Here is a 26814-nt window from a genome sequence, read left to right on the forward strand (position 1 = left end):
GAATGCATTTTGATACATTATCTCCATTACTGTACACGTACAATGTTCTGTGACACTGGAAATTCCCCCTGGCACCCAAATGGATGCCTCCTGTGGGAACCATCTGTAGTATAACACACTACTTCTTCTTTCTTTTCTCGGTCCGTCTATATCTCCGTCTGCCTCGCCCCCCCTCCTCCGTCTCTCTTTCTCCATCACTCTAAACATCCATTCATCTTACGCCCTCCTCTTCCTCTTCACTCTGTACTCTTTAACTTAAACACATCACACGACGGTGCGCATAACTCACCACCTCGCTCGGCCCAGCTGTCACAGTTTCCCTCCGATTTCTCTTTGCGTCCTTCCTACTCTGTCCAACATGCGTTTTCTATATTATATCCACATAGTGAGCTGATAAAGCACAGATGGATAGTTAATACTGCATTTTAGCAAGCAGAGCTAACAAACAGAGATGAATACAATTTCTTTTCTCTTTTTTTCCAGTTTTTACAACCAAACATGATTATTTTTGCACCTGTGTCCTTGTAGGTGTGCATGTATGTAAGCATTAACACAGATGTGTAGAGCTGCAGGGATTGTGGGGGGTTGGCGTTTGCACCAGGGAGCAGAGCCTTCCTCTCCATGACAGCTGATAAAGATGCTACACGTGGATATTGATGTGTTCATTGTAGGAGGAGAGAGAGTCAGGAAAAGCATGTTGTGCACATAAAATGGTTTATGTTCTGCTGTTAGCCTTCCTCAGACGGGCAGCTTTAACTTTTAAGAATAAATACTGTGTGTGGCCATCAAGCCAAGAAGTCTCTTTAGGCTTTCCGTTAAAGCAAGTCAACTGGATTCACTAAGGAGTCAGCTGGTGACGGCATTTCAACCGTTTCAAGCTGATAACGTACGCCTAATTAGCTAGCTAATAGCTTCAGCTAGCAAAAATCTGTCATTTCACTGGGTAAAAATAGTTCAGTTTTTTTTATTTTTGTCATGAGTAACTTAGTAAAGTAAGAGGCAGAAGTTTCAGAGATAAACATCTCAAAACCTAAACTGTCTCTACACTCATTTTCTTTTTTTCTGCCATCACCATGGCGCACGTTTCCTGATTTGTGTTTCCTGTGGTCGGGGTTTAAGTTAAACTGTAACTAACGGGCTCAGTGCTAATGGCAAATCATTTGTCACTTCAGCATGTGTTTGCTGTGCAACGCTACGGCAGTGGGAACCGGCTGAATTACTTGGGCATTTCTGTATCGGTGATCATGCTCTCAGCGCAACATCTGGTTCCACTTTGTGCATGAATGAAGCCGCTTTCAGTCACACTTTGCTCTGCAAGTAACATGTGGTCTGAAAATCGCTCTCATTCAGCACCTGATCGGCTTGTTCCCTCTTTTATTTATTTCTTTTTTCTGACGATCGCAGTGGGTTTCTGAAACAGCTGGCAGGTTGTAGCAGATGCGACTCAAACAGGAGTAAAGGGGGAAGTGTGTTGGGGACTATTTACAGCTGCGGATTAACGTAGCACAGCTGGAGCGGTTCTTTATCATATATGAAATACATGTTTATTAATGAAGTAACATGTTATATACATCCAGGGGAAGTATACACGCACCAGTCACTTTATTTAGTACACTTTGTCATGAAGATTTAAGTTACTTACCTTCACAACTGTCTTAATTCTTCATGGCACAGATTCAAGAAGGTGACGGAGGTTTTGGTCCATATCCATGATGTGAATTTCCTGTTCCACCACATCCCAAAGGTGCTCTATTTGATTTAGATTTGGCTGTGGAGGCCATCTGAGTGCAGTGGAGTTATTGTCACACTCACAAAACCAGTTTTGGGAGATCACACATTATCCGGCTGGAATCATGATTTCATGTTGTGTATACAATTCTGACCTTAACGTCTAGTTGAGTTTAGAGCTCATCAGACCAGGCAGCGTTTTTCCAATTTCACAATCTCCAATTTTGGCGAGCCCGTGTGAACTACAACTTCAGTTTCCTCCTCTTAGCTGTAGGAGTGGCATCCTGTGTGGTCTTCTGCTGCTGTAGCTCATCTGCTTACAGGTTTGACGCGTTGTCCATTCAGAGATGCTCTTCTGCATAATTTGTCTATAACCAATGTATATTTGAGACAGCTTGGCCATGCTCGCTGGATTTTTTTTTTCTCTCAGACTCTCTGTGAAGGTTAGAGAGAGTTATGCAGCTTTAAATGCACAGACAAAATAGCGAGCTGTATCAGTTCATGTTTGATCTTTGAAAGCTTGCTATAAATAGGCATTTTTCTGGGTAATAACACGTACGGTTATATCATTGTACGTATCGCTGCGGATGATCATGTGACTATGGAGTTCTTCTGTGATCTAGCTAACCACAAAGCACTGTTTATATTTAGGGGTTAAACGACTGTGACAGGCAGGTGTGTTTTAAGTCGGCGAAAGTAGCCGAAAGTGCGACAAGTATCCATAACAAACAGACTACACACAAGTTAAAGGACCAATTAGGAAACTGGAATCGAGTGACATGCAGCAACAAAGGTGTGACGTGTATGTTTCCCGAGTTTGGACAACCGCCAAACCTCGGCTTATGCAGGTGTCCTTACATCAAACACATAAAGCTTTTTCTTGGGTGTGACAGCATGTTGTATAATAACAGCTCGTGTGTGTGTGTGTGTGTGTGTGTGTGTGTGTGTGTGAGTGTGTGTGTGTTCTAATACAAGTGATTTGTTACTACCTTGACTCTGAAGCTTATTGTTGTGACACAAGAAGGAAACTTGAGGAAATTACTGAAGAGGTTGAGCAACAGTCTGTCTGTGTGTGTGCACGTGTGTGTGTGTGTTAGAGAGAACAGTACATTCCTTAGAGATGGCCAAAAACGGCTCTCCTGTCAGAGCTTGTTTTAACAGCGAGCATGGTGAAACACAATTGCGAACATAATATCCCGCATTGTTCCTCACTGCTTAGTCATTCAGTGGTCCTGTTCACTGTTACGCTGACTCAGCCCATTATTAGTAAAACTACTGACTCCTTACGTGTAAGTGCGTTGCTACGTCAACATTTATGGAGCGACATTACATGAGTCAAAAGAACCTAATTCATGTCGCTCTGTCGTCTAAGATATTTTAATATTTTTTACAAATGAGCAGGATTGAAATCGGTTATCATGTCATCCACAGTAGATTGTAATTGTGCAACTAATTAATAGTAGATTTTATCCCAATTGGAAGCTTAGGGATAGAATTGCTAGCCAAGGAGACCCTTGTGTTGAAACAGGAGAACTTCCCAATTGCAGATTGTTGATCTTTGGTCCATGACGAATGCTGATCACTAGGAATTCGGTTTATGAGTTGAAGTTATTGCGTAATGAATAACCACTTCCTGTGAGGTGTACTGGATGCCCTGTTAGACGCATGGATAACTGTATTCAGGTGGCACAAGAAAAAAATGCATCTGTCACGATGCCATTAAAGGTGATTCTTTAACCTGCTCCTCATTCACAAGCCCTTCTCTTCTACCATCATCAGAGCATCTATGACAGGGTTGTCCAACTCCAGGCCTTGAGTGCCGGTGTCCTGCAGGTTTTAGAGCTCACCCTGGGTCAACACACCTGAATCAAATGATTATTTCATTATCAGGCCTCTGGAGAACTTCAAGACATGTCGAGGAGGTCATTTAGCCATTTAAATCAGCTGTGTTGGATCAAGGACACATCTAAAACCTGCAGGGACACTGGCCCTTAAGGCCTGGAGTTGGACACCCCTGATCTATGAGAAGATGCCATCTAATCATAATGATGGACATGCTGTAATTCATGTTTCCTGAGGCATGTGGTACATTTTCAACCATCTTGCAACATGACTCAAACATGGAGTCTGTCTGGTTTATATCATTCTCTTACAGTTTGATGAACTGCTATAAAATGCTTACTCAAACATCCCTTAATGTCAAAGTTATTTAAATTGTTCTTAAAACCAAACCTACAAAAATGTATTTGCACTTTATCTTTAGTGCTAATGTGCATGTTAGCACTTATTAGTGGCCAACCAATATATATCAATATTTGGGGATTTAAAAATCTGATAGAGACACAGGAAGCCACAGGTTTCTGTAACATTTGTAGTTATTTGGGAGTTTGTGTTAAAATAATCTAGCTGTGTGGTTTAAAAATAATCTTGTTTTGCTCACAAGCTTAAAAACAACAGTTACCAACAGCGAAGTTGCAGAGTGCCCTCTGATGGACAAACTATGCAATATCAACACTAATAACATGGTTAAAGCGTGTGCTCCAGTCTCTTCTTTACATTGTTATTTTCATTTATCAGCCATTAGCAAATGGCCAATAATGGTCAATGGTTGGGTTCTAGCATTTAGCTCAAAGCATCATGAATACATAATAAGTTCTAAGTTGAACTTGTGTACATGCAGTGAACATGGCAGCTTTTAGTTGGTTTTTAACTTGTGTGTGTTTAATGAGTTTTTAGCAGTACCACACACTGATACCTCCACACAGCCGCTGGAGTTGTAGGTAATTATTTTTCAGAAATCTGATGGTGCGTGGGATAACTTCAGACAGGATTATTGGCGTTCAAATCGCATTTCAATTACCGTCACCGCTTTCATCACCTTCTGCGTGGGGAGCTTCACGACCCCGATGATGACGGGAGAATTAATTGTGGACAAATATGTCAGGTTTACAGGATGTTGTTCCATAATGATCGGATGCTCTCTTCCTCCCTGCGTTGAGATTACTTTGATCCTTTGTTCTTTTAGTCATTAGAGTTAAATTTAGAGCTAATTTGCTAATCAAGCAAGTACCACCCTCCATGGCATACAGTAATTGGACAGTGTAATCATTTGTAAATTAAAGTTTATGGAAGATTTTTAAAGATTTTTCCTACCGCAACTCAAAAGATTGAGATGTGTGTTTGTCTCGCTGTCTTTTTGACCCTGTGTTGTTTTGCTTTTGATTAACTCAACGTGCTTCTGCGTGCGGACATGCAGCCTTCATTACCCGAGGAATGAATGGCATGTTGTTGCACTCGTGGAAGTCTGCACTTGTCAGATGTTGCATACTAGATGTCAGTGGAGGGGAGATGACATCACCATTAGAGATATTTTTCTTTGTGTTTTGAAGCAGTGCCTCTAAAAGTGTGACACTTTTCACAAGATACCACTGTTTTTACCAGCCTGAAATTCTATTGTTTAAGTAACAGCATATCACTCTGTACCTGCTGGGGAAAGCATAAAGCTTTATTCCTCAGTGGTTGCCTAGTACAGACACACACACACATACTGTTCTTTCCCTTTCCAAATGAGGCATCAGGCATGCAAGCAAAAAGAAAGCTAGATGGCTACAATTAGCAAATGCCAACCAAGATGGTTGTTAAAGGTACTAAACTTAACCGGTGAGCTCGGGAAAACAAATTTGCATTTGAAACAGCTTTTTTCGAAGTAGTTTGTATCACTGCTTTTTACTGTAGTGAGGATCTCATAGAAGTGCACAAAGATATTTATAGTGAAAAGAAAACATTGCATTATTCCAAGAAGGTTTTGGTGAAAATTCTTGGGTAATTCTGAAGAAAAACAAATGATATTGAATCCTGTTGGCACAGCAATCATGCCTACATTTGTCTGCCAACAATCCCTCCAGGTTCAGTTTTTTAGAGAACTACGGCCTAAAAACACGGCGTTGAATAGTGGAATAAAACCACGGTACTGGCAGTCTTTTCCTGGTTATCTGATTGTGTTTAGTTCTTTTATGTATTTATATGTTTGTTCCTTCAAATGAACTACTCTAGCATATACCACATAGCAAGTTTACCAAGCTAATAACTGGATTGTATAATTTAGTAGAAGAAGACCCAACCAAAACATTTTACAGAAAGTACGGACCATAGCTCATTCAATCAGTCAATCAGTATAGGTGATATTTACCATAGCCAGCAGCTGATGTCTGTTATTTGTGTATGTATTTATGTAGTTTGGCCCATACAGTGTTGGTGCTTACTTCAACTTAATATACACTGTATGGGGAAAAAGCATTGGGTCACACCTCTAAATCTTTGCATTCAGATCCCAGTACCACAGGTGTATAAAGTCAAGCATCTAGCCATGCAGTCTGCCTTTCCAAGCATTTGTGAAGCAATGCATTGTTCTAAACAGCTCACTGAATTCAAGTATGATGCTATAATAGGGCTTCACCATTGCAAAAAGTCAGTTTGTGAAATTTGTTCCCTCCCAGATATTCCACAATCAGCTGTAAGTGGTATTATTGCAAAGTAGAAGTGTTTAGGAGCCACAGCAACGGCCACAAAGTCGCTCCAAACCTCCTCCCTTTGCAAAAGTGTCTCCTGGCCAGAGAAAGTAAGACAGGATTGGAGTGTATATGATGTGAAAATGATTGTAAGGACAAATCCGCATAGAAGTATCGCCCAGCTCTGCAGTTTGGAGACAAGAACCTGTGATAAACTGAGTACTGCACACCTGCAAATCACCAACCCACAGACAGACACATGATGGACAAATGACTGCCTGCTGATGAAGGGTTCCAAAGGTTTTGTCGACTGAGTGCCAATTTAGGGTGCCAGCGTATGAGTGAGCGCCGCACACGAGCAACACAGAAACGCATCCAGTGTTTCCAGCGTGTCTCCGTGCAGGACGGTGGTTTATGTTAGAATTGAGTTTTTTAGTTTTTGACAGTTTTTTAAATCATTAGTCGGGTGGCGTTTACATTTCCTGACACCAGCTTTACTTGTCAGTGCTGCCGTGATGGGAACAAGAGATGAAATTAAGCATAAATATTCACTTCACCATGCTCTGCAGCGCTGTGCACTGGAAGCTCGTGCCACATTACTGCTGAGGAGGTGGTGGCAACCAAAATGGAGCTAAAAGGAGATGTGACGTTGGCCTTAATTTGGTTGGACTGCTCATGTTGCCTTTCTCATGAGATACAAAAAAATGATTGATATAGTTTAAACAAATTAACCCAGTTTGTGTGTGTATAGTAGAACACAATAACTTTTTTTTTTAATGTGCACTGCAAGCTTGAAGTTATATTTTAAAATCAGGTTGTGCGATAGATACACAACGATACTCGCTTTCGCTCCTCTTCTCATTTCCTCTTCAGTCTCTCCTCCCTTCTCTCCACTCTCACCAAATAACCCAGCTGTCTTCGCAGGGCCGACAGGCAGCCGTTAATTAGCCAATCTCACGCTCCGTTAGCCGGCCGGGGACACAGAACGAGGTAGAGAAAGAATAGACCCAGAGCTGGAGAGAGATGGGAAGAGATGGTGGGAGTGAATGGTTGAGGGTGGGGGGGTGTGGTGGGGAGCTAAACAGATTGTTAAAGTGAGTGAGAGTGGAAGAGAGTGAATAGAGGAGGCAGTAAATGGAGGGAGAGTGGTTGGAGAACACCATGCAAAGTTTCCTAAAGAGAGAGATGAGGACGAGAGGAAGGCAGGGAATTAAAAGTGGCGAGAGAAAGAGTTGTTGAGTAGAAAGAGAGGGATGAAGAGCGGATAGATGGGGAAGTGTAGGAAGTGGTGAGCTGACAGAAAGACCAAATGATTCTCCATTTAATGTTTCTGGTGAACTAATAAATTTACTACTAAAAACAAAAAAAACCCAAAAGGAAACACAGCCAACACACAGAGTCCATTCAACAACTGTTAGTTGAGGTTAGTTGTAGTTTATATGTATAGTTATTAGCCTCGACACCCTCAGTTTGAGGATGGCAGATTTGCCTATTATGTCCATCTTTGTGTCCACTTGGACAAAGAGTCTGGCCCCACCCGCCCCACAGTCAACAGGACACCAGCTTTAGCTTGTCAGCTCTACCTGTCCTGGTTTCAAACTGTTTACCACCCCACCAGCTGGGACGCACTACAGATGCCTGAGATTCATAGGTCTGTATTTTTTTCCCCCTCCTTTTTAAAAAAAAATGTTATTCTCTACCTTGTGGCCCGAGGCATTATACATTTGGGTTGTCCCATTTTTCACGAACACGGTATATGAGAAACATTGTGAGAGGGGATTTGTTGACATTCACAGTCAAGGACAAAGTGATTAGATTTTGCTATTCAAGGTCACAGTGAGCTGTGTTAGAGCAGATTAGTTGGAGTTTTAAGCTTATCGAGGCAAAATTTCACATGTCTAATTATAAAAGCACAAAATCATAGCAGGATGGCATTTTATATCCAATAGATACAAAAAAAAAGTGTGGGTGGACAAAGGTGTAAACTACAACTTTTCTTGACTTATTTACTATATCTACATTGTGATGATACCTTTATTTGACCTTTTTTTTCTCTTTTCTTTTTTTTAAAAAGCAAAATACAGAATTACAAAGTCCTGAATCCTGCAAGTTGTTTTTGACTCAAGTGTTAGTCAGTTCCTCATTTCCTGTTGTGTGCTCAGTCTGAGCTAGAGCAGGTCTAATAAACCAATCCTCATCTGGAAAAAGTCAGATGAGTGGCCCATCTGGTTGTGCTCTTCTTGTGGTTCTTGCACAGCTTCCTCTTCACTCAATGCAGGTAAAGCTTGTTATACTTGCCAGTCCTGCAGGGCTTTGGGATGTAGTTTAGGAAGTACAGCAGGTCATAATAATGGCTCTTAATCCACATGCATATTAAACAAAAGTCAAGCGAATGACTCATGAATCATGTTTAAATTGCCTTGTAATAAACATTTTTTAGTCCAGCTTGTTTCAACAATTAAAAGTATATAAAACTTGAGAAAAATTCAGTAATCATTTGACTTAAAAAAAAAAAAATCTACATTTCTGTGTCCCCTAGATGACTGCTAAAAGTCAGAACTACCTCTTTCAGGTTTTCAGCTCAAATGAAAGATGACTGACTGAAAACATCAAATGCGGTGCAGTTCTGCTTATTTTTACTTTATTGAAAAAGTAGAGCAAATGGTTGCCAATCAAAAAGCGGGAAACCGAGCGTAAGAGGAGGAAAAGAGAAAGGATGGGTTTGACAGTCACACACAAATTGAAAATGTTGCACAGAGTTGCACTGTGCCATAATTTTCACTCCATTACGTCCCACAGTTAAACCGGAGTAGGAACAGAGATGCAGCTTTGAAGCAATCCTTGGAAGCAGCAGATCACAGTGTCATCAGACTGCTAAGGCAGCAGTTTTCAAGCAGAAGTGTCGCACATGCAAAGATAAGACATCGTGACCGCACGCAGGGGGATTCTTCTGTTTGGGCTTACACTGCGTGCCAGTCAACAAGAGAAAGTGTCAAAATGTTTCTGATTGTAGAAGGCAGTGTTTCATGGACTGCCAATGTGTGGTATGGTTGCATCATTAGTCAGGTTGATTGCTTGCAGAATTCTATGGGGCAGTCTTGCGAAACAGCTAACTCTTAAAAATTATATTCAGTTTCTGGTAAAACACATGTCTGTAGAAAATATTTAGCAGCTCTGCTGAGACAAAAGATGCAGGTGGAGGTGAATGTTCATTTCAGTTTGAAGCTCAGGAAAATGGAAATGGGTTCATTGGTTTATTGAAACGTGCAATCATAAATGGAGCTGCAGTATTTAAGGTTCTAACGAAAGTGAAAGTGAGTATTTGGTGTGACCACCTTCATTCTTCAGCACAGTCTGAACCCTCTTAGGCAGCTTTCTTTGAGTAGTCTTCAGGAATAGTTCTCCAGGCTTGTTGAAGGACATTCAAAGCTCTTCTTTAGATGTTTCTGCCTTTTGTTCTGCTCTCCCACTATGCTTCAATAATGTTGAGGTCCGGGCTCTGGGGAGGCCAATCCATGACTGATGGTGTTCCACTGGTAGAAAAGCACACAGTGGTTGTGTTTGGGATCATTGTGATGCTGGAAAATGAAGCTGTTGTCAATCCAGTGCTTTCCATATGGTATTTATTGGTATGGTGGATCAAACATGTTCTCTGCTTTCATAATTCCATCAGTTCTGACGAGGTCTCCAACACCACTGGTTAAAATGTAGCCTAAACTATGACAGAGCCTCCACCATGTTTTACAGATGGCTGTAGACACTCTTGTACCGTTGCATTTATTTGTTTTGTGTAGGTAGACACATAACTGGTTTATCCCTTGCTCCAGTGCCTTTTTAATGCTTGAATGATTCATAGGTCTGTGTTAACTGGCTTAAGAAAATAAGAATTTCTCTTGAAATGGTCAGGCACAAGGAATGGACTGAAAACATTCAGAAAGTCAGGAGAACTATTGCTCAAGAGCTATTTAAAAAAAGACAATGCCTGGCTCCTTGAAGCCAAATAAAAGGAAATGACGGATGGCTTTTGCATAACACTGTATATTCATGGAACTCTGGAACAAAGAGAATTTCTAAAATAAATAATCTTATGTAGGTTTCCCAGCTTATCTTATCTCTTGTAGTTTAAACATCTAAAAGCAATAACAAATCTAAAAATATATTTCCTATGAAGTCCATATCAGTGTGGTCATTTGTTTAAAGGCAGCTGTATGTCAGTGTGCCAGATAAGAAGTACAATTTGCCTTCATTTACTGGCGTTCTTATTAAACATGCAGCGAGTAACGAGGGAAACTTAGCCTCCCAGTGGCTTTGTTTCTGTGAAGCTAAATGGTGTTTTTATAGTGTTTAGTATTCCACTCTACCAGTGCTGTCCTGCTTTATGGAGCAGAGAGCACACACACAGTTTCATTAGATGCACTGGTGGTAATCGTCAGTCTTTTGTGTTCGTGTGTGTGTGTGTTTCGGGCAGTTTTACGCCTTGGACTCTTCTCAAGGGACTAATCCAGAGAAATCCAATCAGACTGTCTTCATTTCCACCGACAGCCATTTTAGTTTTATTAGCTCAGACAGGAGCCAGATATTCTATTAGAGATCCACTGTAGTTTAGTTTCTGCCATCCTATCACCAGAGCAGATGACCCTTTTTTGCTTAATGAAGCTGCAGCAGCACCAGAACGCAGGTTGGGATTTGGATACCATTTTTATCACACGCTTACTGATACACCAGGATATCAGCGTGGCGTTGCTTCCACTCTATCAGATATGATTTTCCCCGTACCATCACTGCACACCGAAGCTGCCTGATGTGTAGCCATGTCAGCTTCACGTGACAACAAGAGTGCATGAAATAATATTATTAACCAGCCTAAACATGAAAAGAGGGACCAGTAAGCAGTGGTGTTGGCCTAGTCATTTATGTTATTAATCAATAGATTCCTTTTTAAACTGCGAGATCTGTCACCTCACAGGTGAACGCCTGATAGATTACGTACATGGATTTATAGCTTAAGCTCGAGCAAAGTTAACCCACTTAAGCTTCAAATTTAATAAGTGAAATTCAGAGATGGCTTATTTTTACCCCCTTAAGGTTGTTGACACACTGCTTTAGGGAACGATATTCATCAAAATAACCCAGTGCTACAATTAAATGATCGCTTCAGTTTGATTTGTTTTCTTTCTTCTCATGGTTGACATGAGTTTCCATTTTTATGCACTGCACCCAGCTGACGAGGGGGCTGGAGTCCAAGTCTCGTCACCGAGACCTCAATTAAACAGGCCAAGAAAACAGTCAATGATCGCCATTGCATCCTCTGATTGCTGGGAAAAAATGTGTACTCCCCAACCAGCTGACAGGTAGTAGCTGGAGGTTGCTAGCTGTCAGTCACAAAGAGGGTATTGCGCTTTACACCTACTTGTGAGTACTTTGGAAAACAGTGGCAACCTGCTAGTGACCATAGTTTGCATGGAAAATACCTACTTGCTTGCAAACACTTGCCACCTACTCACCTAGCAGTAATTTGCCTTAGTGCTATAAGCAACATGTTAGAAAAGACTCAACTGTTTCCATCTGTGGTTCACATCTTCAGTGCAAACTACGAACAACTGCAGCAGCCTGCTGCAATCATAGGTCATGGTTTGGGTTCAAATATACCCTTTTACAGTCCATGGCATTAACTCATGTTTTACTTGCGCTTATTCACCCGCTCACCCAGATGTCCATAAACGCCTGAACTTTTTTGTTTTATTTTTTCCTTTTGAGGTAGGACAGTGTCCTCAAACCAGATGGCAATGGTATCAGACAGTTTGTGTTTCTAATCCCTTTGCAATTCTTAAGATGACGCAGAGACACCACAGAGCTTTGCTGCCAGCTTTACAGGAAACCCAGTAAAGGGTTAAGACTTCAGCACGCCTGAAATAAGCCAGATCGTCTGACCACGTCTGAAAGCAGACTACCTGGCACAAGAAGCCTGCTGTCATAGGCTGTGTCTCACTGTGTCTCAGTGCAACTGTACAAATGGAGATAACGCCACACACTTCAGGCCCAGCTCTACTCAAAGGCTTTTTCCCCTCCTTCTGTACACATGAAAAGTGATTGAAGTAGTTGTGTGAAGAAAGAAACACGAGGACATAAGGGAGATGCTGAAATTCTGTTTGACAATCCAGAAAGCGTTTCTTTTTTTTCTTTCTTTCTTTTTCTTTCTTTTTTTTAAGTGTCCTTTGTAGAGCCTTTTGAGATGATACATCGTGGGCCACTTACTGCTTTTTTCCTCCAGATGATCATTACCTAATTGCAAACAGTTTGACCAGTTCTTTGCTTATTAAAAATACAAACTAGCTTATTTTACAGTCTGTTAGATCACCCTTAGAGCCCCCTTCTTTCTTTCTTTTTTGATGCCGTGCTTACATGCAGCAAAAATATGGAAATATTTGTCTGCACGTGCTTATGTAGCAGCACATCCACACTTCTTCTTTTTTTTTTTCCCTGTTTGTTCTGCTGGCTCTGTTTGTAGTACACAGGAAGCTTAAAGGCAGTGTTTAAAGCTTGTCAAGTAACTGTTGAGAGAGTTCACGAGTTCATAAAAGAGGGGTAGAAAGGTCTGGACAGCGGTCTAGATTCAGAGGAGGAACAGCTGTGGGCAAGAGGCTGTGCGTCACCCTGCTGGTGGGGGATCAGTTACTCCTCGAGCCCCTCTCATGAGGAGGGGGCGGGTGGAGACCTCTCTCTCTGGTGATACCGCGTCCTCTCCAAAGGCACAGCTTGAGATGCGTTCACATTTCCGAGTGCCTTTTTCTGCCGTTTATTTATGGCTGCGTAATAAACAAAATAATCTTCTCAGTCACTAAGTATTTTAAATCCCCTCTCTTCCTACCTCCTTCCCTCCTTCCTTCCCCTCGTTCTCCGTCCGCTCCACCATCAAGAACAAAGAAATAAAGGAAGGAGGCTAACTGAGAAAGCGGAGGCTTTCTAATTATAGCTCCGTTCCTCGAGTAGCGGTGTCGTCGCTGAAACAAGCAACTGGAGTTCATGCATCAGTCCCGTGGAATTATGCAAAGCGCGTCTTTGATCACTCACGGCAATGTCAGACTGTAACCTGGTGCTATCACAGCGTCAGAGAAATGCCTATCTTCTGACTGTCAGCTAGCCAGTTTTTAAATGATGTCATTATATAAGAGTATAGTCGTAGTCATTATGCAGTGGATTAACATCTTTTTAAAAATCTTTTCACATACCAAAATGTGCTATTTTTACTCTTTTCCTCGCAGGTATTCAAGGAAAAGTGTGTTTGGCCAACAAATTAAAGTAACGTTGAATGGAGTCACTTTGTTGAACATATAACCAGGGACATAAGGGAGAAAGGTGGCACTCAAAGAATAGAAACCTATGGGAATTTTCTGCAAAGATGGTCGCTGTCTCACTCACTGCGCCCAAAGAGTCAAACCTGAGCTGTTCATGTTGCTTCCCTGGTCCAGGGGTACAGCAGAGCTGCACGACAGGCAGGCATATTTACACGATATCGTAGTAAAGATGAAGCAAATGAGCTTATCATCTTTAATGGGTGACTGAAGCTATATCGCGGACTATCATGGCATTTGTTTAGTCCTCTGTTGGGTTGACAAAGACACGACGAATACATCAGCACTTTGAGTTGAGTTGGTAATTAAGTTATATTATCATGTTTGCACATAGTGCGAGTATGAACTTGCTGAGGCGGTGGGGTTGTTTTAAATATCATCGTTGGGCAAAGTCCCCAGGCTGTTTCAGCGCTTTTTAGATCATCCGGTCAAAGGATTGACGTGGTCACGCTATAGGGAGGCGTCTGTCATCCTGTCTGTCCATTGTTCACAAGAATAACTACCCTTCCTGGAGTGTTGGTCAGCTTTTATTGAAACTTTAATGCAAGGATCACCTAATGGATCTTGATTATATTGTGGTCGAGGTCATATTTGTGGTTCTCTGTGGATTTTAATTCTCATTAGTTTATGCAAAACAGCCAAACCAGTGACAGGGAAACTTCTCACCTTTTTTTCTGTGCTTCACACATTATAATAACCTGTGAACTGTGGTGGATCGTGGGCTGGATGAGCTACAACGTCACCAGTGTTCTGGTTATCAGAGTTGTCTGGTGGCTCCATGCTGGTAGTTTTTATGTGGTTGTGTTTTCTGAATTTAATACATGGATCTGTCCCCATGTGTTTAGATTGGAGTTTCTCGATGCCATTACCAAGGTGGCTGCTTGGGATGTACAGTCTCTCTTTCTGGGATTTATCAATACAATAGCACGATTTACATAAACATCAGCAATCAGATTGTAACCCAACCAAATTCTACCATTTTTGAAAAGTTAAACTAAACGTTGGTGTATCTGACATGTAGTAATGATACATTGAAAAAAAGACAACCACACATTTCTAATAGGAGCACCTACCATTGTAGCAGTATATAATGAAATAAAAGGAACAGTAAAATAAATCTTCTTAATCTCTTTAAGCGTAAGTCTCTGTATGAAATATGCCTGTGCCTGAGATTAGCCCATTATTATAGCTCATTTGATGACATCATAAAGAGCTAAGACGAGATAAAAGTGCTTGAAACTAGTCATTTACAGCTGTCTGATGAGTCCGCCACCTCTAACACTATTTATACAGTAAATAGCATGATTCTCTAAACAACTAGAAAACTTAATTTGAACTTTGGTCTTTCACTCGTCCTTTTCCTTCATTTAAACCAGTTCTGAGCTCAGGACGTGATTCTAAGGTCACTTTGAGTACACGGCCCAGGAGGCCATCATTCATATCATACTCATCATTCATCTTGCACAGGAACTCTTTCCATGTTTTTCTTTGACTGAAGCGTGTGCTGGTGGGATCCCTGACCTAATATGGGGATCAGGTTTGGAGGAGCAGCCCTCGGTGTATTTCACCACGCCTGTGCTCGAGAGTCTCGGAGGAGTATTGGTTTACTTTTAGGCAAGCCTCGAGGTACATTAGGTTTGTGACGGGAAAACAGCTTGAAACACTTAATGTGATGGTGGTGATTGTTCGTAAATAGTTACAGCCCTTCTGTTAGTGGTTAAAGTTTTATAGGGGCAAAACAGGTATGACCATCCTAATTTGTCCTTGAATAAACTTCAAGAAATTTGATCTTGTCTTTAAAGTTTGATTAGCTGCAAGTCTTTGTCATTAACTTTTTTTAATAGGAGGAGCAGAAGTGAGGAAGGACTGATTCTGATTGTCTGTTAATCCGCTTGATTATTTTCTTGATTAATCATTTATCCTGTTAAACATCAGCACAAATTTTTCCATCCTGGATCCCAAAACACAAGGACCAGCAGCCAGTTCTCACATTCAAGTAGATCAAATTGTCACATTATAATTTTAGCCTTAACTTTGGCATTTTTAATCTGCACTGTAGCGGCTTTGAGGAAACGTAGCTTTCTTGAGGATGTTACAGGGTAACTCGGCCCTGTCTCCATGTCAGAACTTAGTCTTCAGTCGATTCTGGTCAGCGAGTCTGGAGGCTGTGTGTGTGTGTGTGTGTGTGTGTGTGTGTGTGTGTGTGTGTGTGTGTGTGTGTGTGTGTGTGTGTGTGTGTGTGTGTGTGTGTGTGTGTGTGTGTGTGTGTGTGTGTGTGTGTGTGTGTGTGTGTGTGTGTGTGTGTGTGTGTGTGTGTGTGTGTGTGTGTGTGTCTGATGTGTGTGAGGTCAGTCGACCCGCGGTGTCACCTCCTGTTTCCTCCTCTTTGGTTGGATGGAGCGCTCGGCTACTTGTATTTGTGCAAAAATATCAGTGCCCTCCCTCTAGGCTGTCTCAGTGCATCTTCATCATCACCTTCATCATCGCCGCCATCAATTTAGTCAGATTTAACAATGTGAAGGGAGGCTAATACATGACTTTATATGAGCTTTACATTAACTCTTTAAAAATGACCAAATCTTAACTGATTTCTTTACCTTGATATCAAAGATTCTTCTGATAATTGAAAGTTGAAAACAAATTCAATTTGCACATTATTGTATATTTTTTATATAAAACAATTGCGTATTACACAATAACGATAATTTAACCAGTACAAATGTGGCTAACTCCACTGAAATCAGGCTCTGCACGAGAGAAAAGCGTCTCCTCTCCTCTAAATGAGAAGCAGTAGAGTTGATTTGCCAAAATTACATCCTAGTGTCCAGTGTCCACTTCTCCACTAACAGGAAGTGATTGATTTAGACTTTAGAGAGAGAACAGCCAGGGAGGAAGCGCGCTGCGACTTCTAATTTTGTGCTCTTGGAAAAGTAGCACCTCAGACTAAAAGTGCAGTTTGCTGAAGTTCTGCTGTTGTTATTTCTGCATTAAATTTAAATTCTCATGAATAAAATCTGCATGTTTAGTGTGGTTGCGTTACCATTCAAGAAGGTTTAAAGTAGAATTTGTAAGTTCATAAAACCAGAATAAATCCAGAGAATATGGAGGCAGAAAAATGATGATACTCATCAAGCTGTACAGCGGTGCGTAAAAACACACACGCTTACAAATTATAGTGTAATTTTTATTGGGTTTATGTTGATAAATCAATATAGTTTTGACAAATAAAGGCAGCTTACACTTACAGATATTTCTAAATTGGACCATCGGACGATCAGATACAGTCATGCTAAAGAGAAAGTACACATTATGTCAGGTCTAAGGTCTTATAAATCGGACTGTGAAATGAGGTTAATTCACCTTCAGATGAACAACAACCTATGACATATTATACTGTATTATTTATTTAATAAGAACTAAGCCTTAATACAGAACCAGCCCCTCATTATTCAATAGTTTGTAGAACCACCTTTACCAGCAATAACTTGAAGTGTTTATTTCCTGTGTGACTTTATCAGTCACATCATTGTAAAGGAGTTTTGGTCCACTCTGCTTTAAAACATTGAGTCTTCCCACAGCATGTAATCGGGGTTCAGATCTGGACTTTTTCAGCCATTCTGTGTAGATTTGCTGCTGGACTTGGGATCATTTTCCTGCTGCACGATCAGTTTAAGCCAAGCTTTAGCTGTCAGACAGGTGGCATCACATTTGATTGTAGACTACTTTGATATATAGAGGAAATCATGGTGGACACAATGACTGCAGGGTGCGCAGGCCCTGTGGCTGCAGAACAAGCCCAAACCATCACGCCTCCACCACCGTGCCTGACAGTTAGTATGAGGTGTTTGTGTACTACGTCCAAGCATCTTCACTTTTCTCTCTAAAGAATGGTTTCCGTAGGTTCCTATGCTTTGTTACATTTTAACACACACATACTTTTTCAGCTTTTTTCTAATTGTATTGTCACTAACTTTGCCATTTAACATACTGAGGTCTGTAGAGTCTGAGATGTTGCTGATGGGATTTTTAAAGTTTCCCTGTGCATTGCACTGTCTGACCTTGATGGGAGTGTGCGGGACATCCACCCCTGGGATGATGGTTATTAGTAAGAATCCAGGTTTTAGTCTCTTCCGCACTGGCCACTCTTCAGAACATGGTCAGAAATGTTTTTATAAAAATATAAACGGCAGCATTTGCCTCAAACGTTACATCAGTCTGACTACGCAGCCTGTGAACGTGTGGGATAAGGTGACATTTTGCCGTCAGTGGAGCTAAAACTTTATCAAAAGAAAAAGGTACATGCTTTAGGGCTCGTCTTTGAATGCCGCTTTAATTTCAAAAAGTGGTTTATAGTGTGATATTGGAAGGGGTGATGAGATTTCCTGCTAAATTGAGATTATTTTTGAAATGTTCTGGTCTTGCTGTACTGTACATACTGTACTTTTTTTGCGGGCCCTCTGGTCATCTTCTGGTGTGGTGTTCAGTCACACAAAACCTTGACTATCTACAGCAAAACTTAATGAGATTTCAGCCTAGTGTCACACACAGAAGGGCAAACAGTTTTCAGGTGATGACCAATATTGAGACCTGGGGGTGCTAAACTTGATACCAAGGTCGGTGTTATTACTATCGCCGCTGCTGCTCACGCTACTACCGATTTTTAATGATGTAGCACTTGAATATTAAAGCCATTAGGGAAGAGAGGGAGAGAGAAATTGAGATGTGATTCATTTCTCTGCTCTGGCTGAGTTCACTCCTCAGTTTTTTTTCCCTTCTCTTCATTATATTTGCTCCATCCATTCTCCCCACCTCTTTCTTCCTCCCCATGTCTGTTTCTTTCACTCTTTTTTTCATAATTGTTTTTCATCATCATTTATCTTTTTCTTTCTTTTTTCTTTTTTTTACCCTGCACTGTCGCTCGCAAATGTTCCTTTTATTTTTTCATCTGTATCCTCTATTTGTCTCCTAAATGACAGAGGATGACTAAGACTCCATGGGGTTTGTATTGTGCTTCACTGTGTGTGTGTGTGTGTGTGTGTGTGTGTGTGTGTGTGTGTGTGTGTGTGTGTGTGGGAGGTGCAGTGCTAATAGTCTCTCTCGCTCGTGCTCTCTCTCTCTCTCTCTCTGACAGACTAATGACTAGTTTGTGCTTCTGTCTCTCACGCTCGCTCTCTTTTTCTCTCCCTCTCTCTCTCTCTGAAATAATTAGCTCGCGCGCCCCTTTTTCCAAAGATTGCATCTATTATCACAAATTCTATCAAACTCTCGTCCCCGTTTTTATTTCTTTTGTCATCGCTATCCCCCTTTTATGATGCGTGTCCGTCTCCCTGTCTTTCTATCTTAATGTGGGAAAAGGAACGCCAGCGTTCATAATGTGGTGATAATGGATTTCTTCTGCTTTCTAGGTTTCCTCCTCTCCTCTGTTTGTTATCGTAGTGAAATTAGGGCTGCGCTGGACCTCAAACACTCAGTTTCTATAATGAAGTCGGTATAGTAGCGCTTTTCTGTAAATGTTAGGCTGGCTAAAGTCAATGTTAGCCAGTGACTTAAAGGCTTAAAGAAATGCTTCAAACTGAGCTGGGGTGTCGTGATCAGCGGCAGTAACACACATTTCAGCTGTCCTACCTTCTCTAACTCTTCTGTCACATAAAGCGACTTTGTTCTCCTAAACAGCTCGTTGGTTTACACTTGATCTCTTACTGGCTTCAAATATGTCACATCGCTGCAGTAACGCTATCTTTTAATGGCACTTCTAATCTTCTTTATTAACTGGTACATACAGTATTTTGCCTTTGAGTTTTCTTTTGTAGTTTGTAAGGTTCAGATTGAAGGTATTTGAGAGACGATGGGATTGGTTGGTGTCAGCACATTAACACGACATGCAGATACTGTTAAAGAAACGCTCAGTTTTGTTTTGAATGGAAGTACTTATTGAGACATTACCACCAAAGAAAACCTGTAAATACTGATCTGTGTTTCAGGTTGTACAAAGTGTGTCCATAGTGGGTTAGGCCTTGTTTGGCAGTCCAGCTGTGTCCCATCTAAACAGAGCAAATGAGTTACACAAATTTCAGCGTAGGTTAAAAAAAAAAAGTGGTTTTAAAGGTGTTCAGAGCTTCTACCTGACGAACAATTAGCTAATAGTGCAGTTACTGAATGTCAGAAACTACGGGCGAAAGCATATTGAATGTTTTCGCGAATTTATTTCCACATTATCTCCTTCAAGTTTCATGGAAATAAAATGGTTAAACACATTTTGGTTTTTATTTGACAATTCATTTCCAATTGGACATATATGAATGTCCAATGGATACACTGAACATTCATAATATATGTATGAATGATTAGTTAATACCTAATCTGTATATTTTCTTCTGTCTGTGTTTTGAATATATTTACAGAGGGGTGTTTGAATTTGATGCACAGAACTTTTGGATCTAATATGTCGGAAAATGAATAAGATCTTTGAACCTGGTTTTATCCTTAAGTTCATATTTTGTCCATAACTATTTAGATACTATCCGAAAAGGTTGATTCTGTTCATCTGGACGCAGCGTCCAGATGAACAGAATCAGCCTTTTGGGATTAACTTGGATGATTGAGAATGCATCAAGACTATTTAGATACTAAAAAAAATGTATATAATGATGTCTAATAGTTAAAATCCTCACCACTCTAAACATCTTAAAAGTCATTCACAGCTTCACTTAAATTTGTCTGTGTCTCTCTCAGATGACCTGGCGTACGAGGTGAAATGGTTTTTCACCCGGCTGCGCGGTGGACCCGCGCCGATCCAGGTGGCCAGCGTCGACCGCTTTGGCGTTGTGAGAAAAATCAACCGTAACTCATCCAGCGACGTTACAATAGAGCGCAAAGACACACACATCTACCTGCTCAACATATTTGGCACTCAGGACAGGTGAGGTGCAAACAAATGATTTGTCTGTTTAATCTCTTCTGGCTGAGAGACTTGCACAACACCATGACCGTCATCACAACAACCTGTGTCCTCTGTGGTTTCCAGTGACAGTGGGGAGTATTTCTGCTCCGTCACTCCCTGGTACCTGTCGGCCTCAACGGGAGCCTGGACAGAAGCTCAAGAGCTGACATCATCCAAAGTCTTCCTCGCTGTCAAATTTGCAGGTGTGGTGCAAAAGACACGCAGTTACTTTATAACATGAACACATTTAAACATAAACATAATGATACACATGCATTATTTTGTTATACGTAACACCAATTCTCTTGTTTCCTCTCTCCTTCTGCAGTTTGGGACTCCCTAAAGTTACCTCTCTTATATGGTGCATCGGCCTCACTGGGTAATATAGTCATTATATGTTTGTTGTACTTCAGAGACTTTGCTTTAGGCAATCTTTAATTGTCTATATCCTTTTCTTTCATCTAGATGACATATTTTTAGGGATTTAAGATTTAATTATGGATTCATTTTTCCACAGTAATGCCTGATTATCTCCAAGTCCTCTAAGTGAACTTGTACTTTTTACCCCTCGGCCGCAAAAGGCTGATGGGGTATTGTTGTCAGGTCACAGGCAACGTGGACACCCAAGTTTGTACGATGATTCGAGACTGAGGCGACGTAGGATATTCAAATTGATACCATAGATTCATCTCTTAAAAGGCTCGGACGAGTTTGAGTCCCAGTGACATTGACCTCAAGATGATCTCAAGACCTGTGAGGTCACTGCATCTACTAGAAAGCTGAGGGGTAGCACTGGAGACTTTTTTAAATTTGTGACTCTAATAGAGAAGCTCTGATTCACAGTAGAAAATAATCCTTATTTATTTTATACCGAGCCCTGGTGCAGCTCCTCAATTTATCCTAAAGCAAGGTGTTTTAGTGACATTTGGCCTCCTTTTAAGATAACCTTCTTTTGATTGGCTACCCTTTGCAAACAGAGGGCCACTCTCTATGACATCATTGAGAGCCAAAAGTAGAAAAAAATGTCTGAAATAGTGTTTAGACCTGTCTAAAGCCTGGCCTTTTAGCCCATGGGAATTACATCTACACTTTGCTTGTGTTGGGTATGAGTAACCACTGTTGTGACAGTATGTTGATCCCAGAAAATGAGGAAAAACGCATAAACCACCAACTCTACACTAATTCGGTATTTCTTCCAGTTTGACAGCTGACTAGCTCCGCACCTAAACAGTACATCACGGGTTTCTTGTCTCCTTGTTCTCCTGTACTGTTCTGTAAAGCATCCGCTTGTGTTATGTGTATAGGGTTGTGTGTAGGCATTTATGAAAGGGTGTTGTGTTGCTGTTGCAGTGCTGAATGACAAGCTGTTGTAGTCCGATTCTGTAAGAGGGCTAACTAAAATGTTGACTTAGCATAAAGAAAATGTTAAATGTAGCCAAGCGCAGCAGAAAAATGTCTCTGGAAAGTGAGAAAAGCTTGGCTCACTGCTGCTTTCTGTCAGCGAGGGCGTCCTTGCTAAAAGTGCTGGCCGACAGACTCTCTTTTGTGTTTTCTTTTGTGCTGCACTGCACTTCACTTGCTGACAGTGTTCGTCTCTATTTAGGACACATTTCTGATAGCTGATGTTGTCCGTGCACTGCGGACAAGAGTTTAATCAAAATAGTCAGTAGAGTATGCCTTAATTAGCACTGATGGGGATTTTGGAAAGCAAGGATGGGCTTTTCTGTTTGCTGTTCACATAAAAATCTGTGTTTTATTAGTGGTTGTTGCAGCAATGCTAGCAGCACAGAAGTGATTATAGTCCTGACATAGCCCTAGTCTTCTCGGTGCCACATGAGCTGGAGACGAGGGAATCCCTGCTTGTCAACTTTTAGGCGCTTGAACCAATGCCTTAAACAGACAAGAGAATGAGATTGGAGTAATGAGACCTTAATCAGAGTTAAAGCTATCTGTCATGTGCTCTATATCTCCGGAAGTCGGTCCCTTTTCCCAGCACTGGCCAAGAAATTCTTTTGTCAGACTTGTACAGGGCTGTGGTTTAGTGGTTAACACATTCAGCTTACATGTAAAAGGTCCCTGGTTCAATGGCCAAACTCAAGCCTGGATAAAGTGGGAAGTCTGTGTCCAGAAGGACTTAAAAAGGGTATAAAATGTGTAGCAAATCAGTCAATACCTTGTGAAATAAAGGAGCAACCAAAAGTACCTTATTCTTCTGTAAATTTGAAGTGTGTGAAGACTAATATTAACCACTAAAAAGGGCAAAAACATTAAAGACACTGTTTTTAGAAGGTTGCTAAAGTTATTAGCTTTTATTGTATCAGTTAAAAATGGTACGCATGAATAAATTAATCGATAGAAATGGTAGCATTAACAATCGTTGGCTTGGAATGGTTTTATTGGTGTTGGTTACATGGTGTCTTTTCTGGTTTTTCCAGGTGTCGGCCTCTTCTCTCTGGTCCTGGGTCTGGTTTGCGCCCAGTGCTGCTGCCGTAACACTGCACACCTTCCACGCTCACGCAACAAACTCATGGACCTGGAGATGGACTGACAAACACTTTCCCCCGCGCCCTCACACTGCAGCGCTCACAGGAAGCACCACACGCATAACAGACACACGCCCATAGACGATTTCTGGGACACCCAGTTGTGCCCGGGCGACGGGCGTTGGGATTAAAACGCATTTTCGCAGTGCTTTAAAAGGTGCTCAGGACTGTTGTTTTTTTCAACTCTGCAGTGTAGGAGCAGGGGACTTTCACGCTCACCAATGGGGAAAAAATAGCCTTTCAGACTTCTGTTTCTATGAAGAAATCTTGTGGCACTTCTAGAGAATTTTATGCAGATAAATTTGTGCCCCGCCGGCACCACCGCCGTACAAGAAGCTCTGAGGGATCCAGAGTTTAATATCCGAGGAACAGGAGACTTCTGAGACATCACTGCCACTTGGGAATAACGGATCAGTAAACAGATCTGCTGCCTCTATAACCACTAGGGATAACAAATGAAGTGCTCAGGCCTGACTAAATGCTTTTTTAGGTTTTTTTTTTTTTTTCTTATCCTGATGCCAAGGCAACCAGTAAGCGACGTACCAGTGAATCCCACTATAATCTCTTTTTGGGGAAGCACGTAAAATTCATGGGTTCTTTGGGGTTGGCGAGACTGGAGTGCCATTACTTAATATGAATCTGCACAGGGTTAAAAGACATAATATATCCCTACTTAAGTCACATGGGAAACATCTGCTGAAGGTGTTCTGGCATTGCACTACCACCCCAAAGTATTCCCACCTTAACACCTGGATTATATTTACCTTTATTCTCAACTCTAGTTTTTTGAAAATTCAGAGATTTTAAAAAAATGAGACATTTTTAAGCTTTACACAGAGATATGCAGTGTGTTTGTGTGTGAGATATACTGTACATGGTGCCAATATTTTGAACTAATGGAGGCGTGCTTGGTTCGTATTGCCACATCAACACTTGAACTGCTGCTCAAAGCGCCAACAGCAAGCACTCTTCTTTTATAAATATTCAAAAATGTATCCAGCTGTTATTTTTGCCCGGGTCTCGTGTGTGTTTCGTACACTGTGTGAGTGCTGTGCTACAGTGTGTGAGACAAAGAGTTGCATGTACTGTTTTGTAATAACAGTATGATGTCATTCATGAGCAACACAAGGCGTCCCCCCCCCCCCCGTTACATTTTGATCACATCAAAGCTTCCTACATCTAGATTTGAAAAGCTAGCTGTCACCTCGCTATGGCAGACTCAAGTTTGTTCGTACTGTGAACAAAATGACAAAAATAGTTTGGGTGATGTAAGGAACTTGGTTTCTTCCATGGTTTGACGTTTTGAATAAAGTGATGCATGTTTCTTGCTTTGGGTATAAAAGGAATAGTTGAATAACTTGGGAAATGTGCTTAGCTTGGTTAGCTTAGCGTAAAGGCTAGGAGGAGGGGAAATGCTAGCCTACCTTGTTCAGAAGTGATGCAGTTTGCTCTGAAAGAACTTATTCTTCCCTCTATATTTAACATTTCCAACCATTTTGCATAACCAACATAAATGAGACTCTCTGACATTGTTGCTAAGTATTTTGTGTCACTTTTGGTTAAGCTAGGTTAGCAGTTCTCCTCACAAACAATATAAAAGATGGACGTAGCTACTATGTCATCCACTGGTTTCTGAAATCCCATTTTGAAGCCTTGAGATGAGGATTTCCACTGTTGCTGTGTTCGTTGCAAAAAAAAGAAACGGCAAAAAAATAGTTGAGACAAACAAGGGTGGGGCCAACTGTAAACCTGTACCCTTATTGGCTAACAGCTTGGGAGTGGCATCTTATTAGCTAAGAGACGTGTGGTTCATTCCACAGATAATGCTCCATAAAACATAGCATGACCAGAAGTTACAAAATATAATTTTTAAATTTTAATTAATCATTTTTGCAGCTACATCTATCGCCATCTGGTGGCCTTCAGATAGAATGCAGGTTTAAGGCACTTTTTCCAAACGGACAGCTAACAGCTACATCCATGTTTTACGCTGTTTGTTGTTCCTTTATTTACGCAGCATGAACGAGCTACAGTGTAGCTAAAAAACTGACCAGTAAACTTCCAGTTGTTCAAAACGTGTCAACAACCAACGTGTGCATTATTTTTCCTTTGATATGTTTAGGTTCTGCTTTTTCAACAGTCCTGCTGTTTTCCTTGCACCTGCTAGATAAAACTCTAAAATGTATTTCTATAAAACAACAACAAAAAGAAACCTGCAATAATCTGCAATAATCGGCCAACTGGCAAAGTTAGCTGTGTCCAACTTGCATCAGCTGACATCTGTTTAGTCTCTGTGGAGTTTTTATCGCAAGTGAATGAACTTGCAATGAGGGGTGTGTCGTGTCGACTGCTGTGCGAACACACACATACTTGAAGCAACCACACACACAGAAAATGAGGAAGTTTGTGTCCAAACCCAGCAGGATCCAAGTGGGCCTGTTGGGTTTTTTAGCATGATGTGCCAGACGGTTTTCTCCTGAACTGGCTGGGGTTGAATCAGGCTTTGTTTGATGTGTTTTAAAGAGAGTTTTAAGCAACTTTACAAGCAATATGAGGCTGTAGTCGGGTCACAGCTCCCAGAAAGTTAAACTTCTATTATTCACTCTTAATCAGAACTAAAACACTCAGTTAACTCAGGCAGCCAGTGCGGAGCCATTATCCAGTCACAATAAACACGTAAAAGATCCCCATCACCGTGTTTCTGAGTTAATGTTGTCATATCCACATTTTTTCTTTTAACTGAAACCGAAACCAGTGGTCTGCATCATTTCCACATACATCCTCCCTGAATTAGAAGAACACTGGTGAGTGTTTTGGCTTGGCTTAAGGGAGGCTGGTTATTTCAGAAACTTCCAGTGTGGTTCCTTAAATCCTCTCCGTGATTATACTGGTGCAGTATTCGGAACAGGTTCTTCCACTATCATTATCATACACACACCTACACATTCACAGGTAAATAATATCGCTCTGTGCCAGTAAACAAGACCTGAAAAGTAGCATCAGTACACATCCCTGATCATGTGATAACGTCACTGCAAGACCTCCCCAGTGTCTTTTTATTTTGTCATTTTATTGCAATTAGTATGATGACTCATGATGATGTTTTTTAATAAACAGATTTGTAAGATGTATTCATTCTGACACAGTTGTGTCTGTATGGTCTCATTTTATTGTGTGGTGTTTCATGAGGATGATTTCAGTGTTGGTCAGTTCCACTCTTCACATTAATACTGTCACTTAGGCTACCCTTGTCTTCACTCCAGCTCTTTATGAGCACAGATATTAATATCATGACTATTTTGAGGTTTAACCCCCCTAAAGTTGTTTATGAAGGGTGGGGGGGGACAACCATTTGTTGTTTACCCCAACAAATGGTTGTTGGGGTAAACATGGTTTTTAATGCTGGAAAAATGGAATTTTAACATGGGAGTCTATGGACAATCAGGCATGTGTTGGAAGCAGCCTTAAGCGGCCATTAGAGGATATACAGTTTCGGCACATCGGCTGAATACATTTTGGCTACATTTTCTGTCCCTGGCTAGACAAAAAAAAAAAAAAAAAGAATAGGTCTGGGTCAGAGCCAATCAGATGCAGTGTTGGGTGTATATTGGCAAAATATGGTTGTTTCTGTGTGTCTGAAACTCAAATAAAAGCAGAGCATGAGCGGCTCACCTGTAAATGACAATACAGTGACTTGCAGTCTGCAAAATGGAAAATCGACCATCATTTGGCATTTGGATGTT

General features: G+C 41.1%; 1 protein-coding gene across 1 annotated transcript in view; it reads left to right on the forward strand.

Annotated features, from left to right (window-relative positions):
- Nucleotides 1-26214, forward strand: part of si:ch211-132g1.7 (prostaglandin F2 receptor negative regulator) — a 79532-nt gene extending 53318 nt beyond the window's left edge. The window contains exons 12-15 of the mRNA XM_031746009.2: nt 20321-20507; nt 20613-20731; nt 20857-20907; nt 22964-26214. Of these exons, the coding sequence (XP_031601869.1) occupies nt 20321-20507; nt 20613-20731; nt 20857-20907; nt 22964-23076 (470 nt within the window). The 3' untranslated portion in view covers nt 23077-26214. The remainder of the gene's footprint in view (nt 1-20320; nt 20508-20612; nt 20732-20856; nt 20908-22963) is intronic.
- The last annotated feature ends 600 nt before the right edge of the window (nt 26215-26814 follow it).

Source organism: Oreochromis aureus, linkage group 23, assembly GCF_013358895.1.
Source record: "Oreochromis aureus strain Israel breed Guangdong linkage group 23, ZZ_aureus, whole genome shotgun sequence".
In the NCBI taxonomy this organism is placed as follows: Eukaryota; Metazoa; Chordata; class Actinopteri; order Cichliformes; family Cichlidae; genus Oreochromis; species Oreochromis aureus.